This window comes from Fragaria vesca, linkage group LG7, assembly GCF_000184155.1.
Source record: "Fragaria vesca subsp. vesca linkage group LG7, FraVesHawaii_1.0, whole genome shotgun sequence".
Lineage (NCBI taxonomy): Eukaryota > Viridiplantae > Streptophyta > Magnoliopsida > Rosales > Rosaceae > Fragaria > Fragaria vesca.
In genome coordinates this window covers 21,772,519-21,775,791 of record NC_020497.1, presented here as the reverse complement: position 1 = coordinate 21,775,791, position 3,273 = coordinate 21,772,519, and the positions used below count along the sequence as shown (strand labels likewise).

General features: G+C 35.9%; 1 protein-coding gene across 1 annotated transcript; it reads right to left on the bottom strand.

Moving 5' to 3' along the window:
* Nucleotides 1–669: 669 nt before the first annotated feature.
* On the bottom strand, nucleotides 670–2,077 carry LOC101294988 (transcription factor TRY-like). The gene is made up of 3 exons (XM_004307960.1): nucleotides 1,740–2,077; nucleotides 1,518–1,605; nucleotides 670–958 (listed from the first exon to the last, which is right to left on the bottom strand). The coding sequence occupies exons 1-3, from the start codon at nucleotides 1,801–1,803 to the stop codon at nucleotides 820–822; spliced, it is 291 nt and encodes a 96-aa protein (XP_004308008.1). The 5' UTR covers nucleotides 1,804–2,077; the 3' UTR covers nucleotides 670–819.
* Nucleotides 2,078–3,273: the final 1,196 nt, after the last annotated feature.

The following is a 3,273-nucleotide window of genomic DNA, read 5'->3' as shown; positions in this document are numbered from 1 at the left end:
TAAATCTTAGAGTTGAGCATCAAAACATTTTCAAAACCCATTTCATTGTTCATTGTTCATGCATACCTTGAGAGTTGTCTAGATGATGCAACCTGGAGAAGTCTTCATAAAGAATTAGCTAAGGAGTTAGTTAAGTTCGTGTGAAGCAAGTTGTAAGCTGTCTTTGAGAGTTAGCTAAAGGTGTTAGTTGAATTCTGCATAGAAGCTTAGATTCGAGCTATGTGTAAAACACTTGAGTGACAAGAGAGCAAGTTCAGTTGTGTGCTAGTAGTTAGACTAGGCAGGATGGCTAGGTGTTGTGCCATCCTCTGAGTTGTGAGTCTTGTAAGAAATGTCTTTACAATAGTGGAATAGTTTGTCTCTCAAGAGTTAGAGACACACAGTTTTTCTCCCTGGTTGCAGGGTTTCTGCGTATAAAAAACGTACTGGTGTTATATCTTTTACTTTCAGTACTCGCCTTTTTATTTACACAACTTAGTCTCACAGCAAACAGGATAGCACAATCTTTGCTATCCTTGTGCGCGGGATAGAGCAAAAAGTTGTCAGGGCCTATTCACCCCCCCCTAGGACCTTCAATATTCCACACTAGTAGAGAATGCATTCAGTACACTGAAAAGTATGAGACCTATGACAGTTGCGAGTTTAGGCTTGGTACACCATCATGATCATGATTCATGAACATTACCTTTGCCATTTAATTTACAAGTTTTTGCAAGACAGTTGCTAAGAACTGCAGTGAGAAATACATCAATCACTGCACAAAATCAGAAGCCACAGAACCATGGGAAGAGAAGTCGACTATCCAAATCCATTGAAAGTTCAATGCAGAACAGTTTTTGAGTTTTCTTTGTTATACCTGTTTCGTTTCTCAGCAAACATGTCAGAATGTCTCATTATCCAAAACCTCTCCAATTCTACTGCTGTTCGACCCGGAATCCGACCAGCTATTAAGTCCCACCTGAAACCAAGAAAACGAAAGCTCAAGAGAAATGCTATTGCTTGATTGAAGTTGATAGATGCATCAAACAAGAGTGAGCAAGCCTAAGTGCTATCAAACAATATGATCCCATGTGAATAATGTTAAGAGAGATGTCAGATGTGTGGTTCAATATGTGGTTATGCTTGGTCTGCAATCTAGCAAGAAGCTTCGTGTATTGTACTGGAGTGAGAAAGCCAAAATTTCTTTGTGCTGGCAGCGTTGTTCTCTCGTGCAGGAGATAGTTTCATGGCATTTAAAAGTTAGATGCACGTAATTTCAAAGACAAACTTTACAAGTTTAGGCAGAATGGGAAAGAGACTCATGAACTAACAAAGTGGCCGAAAAATACAGGATTAAAACTATGGCTAGCTATAGCTGAAATAATACATATGAGTAAACATTGAATTGATTACTAGTGATCTCTTCCTCCATCAATGTTTACAATATTGCTAGATGTTTAAGCTCTAAAACAGTGGCCTCTTAGTGCTAATAAGATATCGAAACTAACTACAGCAACTTGCTAGCTTTAGAGGTTTACCTTTCTCCTACGAGTCTATACATTCTGTAGATGAGATCTTCTTCTTGCTCACTCATATGAATGAATTCCCATTCATTGCTGACAACCTCTGCATGCCAAGCAAGCTAGGAAGTAAGAATTTAAGTTTCCATAATCCAGTGGAACTAAAGAATTGAGTGCAGAAATCTAATATATATATATATATATATTTATATATATGGAAATGAAGAAACTACTACCAACCTTCAGACTGATCGGAAGTAGTGATTTTGGGTCGTTTACGACGACATTTGTCCATTGTTTGCATCAACCTTGGTATAGAGAAAGAAAGATAAAAGGAATATGATAAACCAGAAATATACAGTAGAAGTTAGGTTAGGACAGCTTGGGGAGGACTGGAGGTGATAAGAGATATGATAGATATACAATATTATAAATATAGGTGTGCTAGAGCTGAATCCAGATAAATTTATAAAAGGGCATAATTCTTGAAGCAGATGCTACAACCAAAAAGTTTGTAAACAGTATTAGACTACAAACACTGCCCATGCCAACAAACTAGAAAATGCTGACTGTTTGTGTGTTTGTTGACTGCTCGTCTTTGTAGACTTGTAGTTGAAAACACAGGTATCAGAGGAAGCAAGAAACAAAGAACAGATGGACTATGGCAACAAATAAACATATATAAACAGAAAAAAAAAAAGAAAAAAAAGAAAAGCAAAACTACAAACTTCCTGCAGCTTTATATATACCAAAAGGATAATCTACCCCTTATTCTTTGTCAGCATATACATGCAGTATGAGCAAGGAACAGTACTTTATGTTCTTTTACAGTTTACTAAATCAACTGGCTTCTGCCATGAGTGCCATTATAGAAGGTAAGCATGCGTTTTTCAAAAGACAACCCTTTAAGTTCAGAGCAAAGTAGTTCTTCTTTATTCACCATGGTATATAATCATGTGTCTATTACACATAAATCAAACCTATAATCTACTGATACGGTACTCTAATCGAAATAGTATGGTATATAAAATATAATTATGTTTCTGTTACACATAAACTAGTATTTCATACTTAACTGCCATTATAAGCTATCGATGAACTCCTTCAGGGAAAAATAAAACACTGAACATGATGAATTATTCATTTTCTAATCAACTACGTCATGAGTAGAAAGGAGAGATGACGATACATAATGAATGTTATGAAACTGTCCATGTATAAATTTCTTTCAGGCAATAATGAACTACTACGAGACAGGGAACCTAGATGCCTTGTTGCATATCCAGCCATTTGGGAAAATAATGATGGATTCTTGTTCGATATCATCAATGATAATAGTGAAGAAAAAAGGTCTGTCGAATAACAAGAAAACATGAACAAATGCGTGGTAGGGTTGTAAAAGAGATAACAGCACTGTTCTAATACAAAAACATAGAAATAAGTGGCGAATTAAGTAGAAGATAATTAGGATTTAGATGATCATAAGCAGCGAACATTCAACATTGATATATGAAACCAAAAATTCAAGAGACAATATGTAGTGCAGTGATATATATATATATACAGCCCCCTTCCATTGAGGGATCCCTATTTTTGGCCACTTTCTAGGGATAGGGCATTACACCACTTCCCAATTGAATTTTTACATCTCCACCGTTCATATCTTAGGTCTATATGAGTAGATCACCTCCACAAAATTTCATATGATTTGGTGATCATTAAGACTTTCAAAAGTTTGATTTAGTTTTAATTATTTTGAACGGTCCAGCTTATG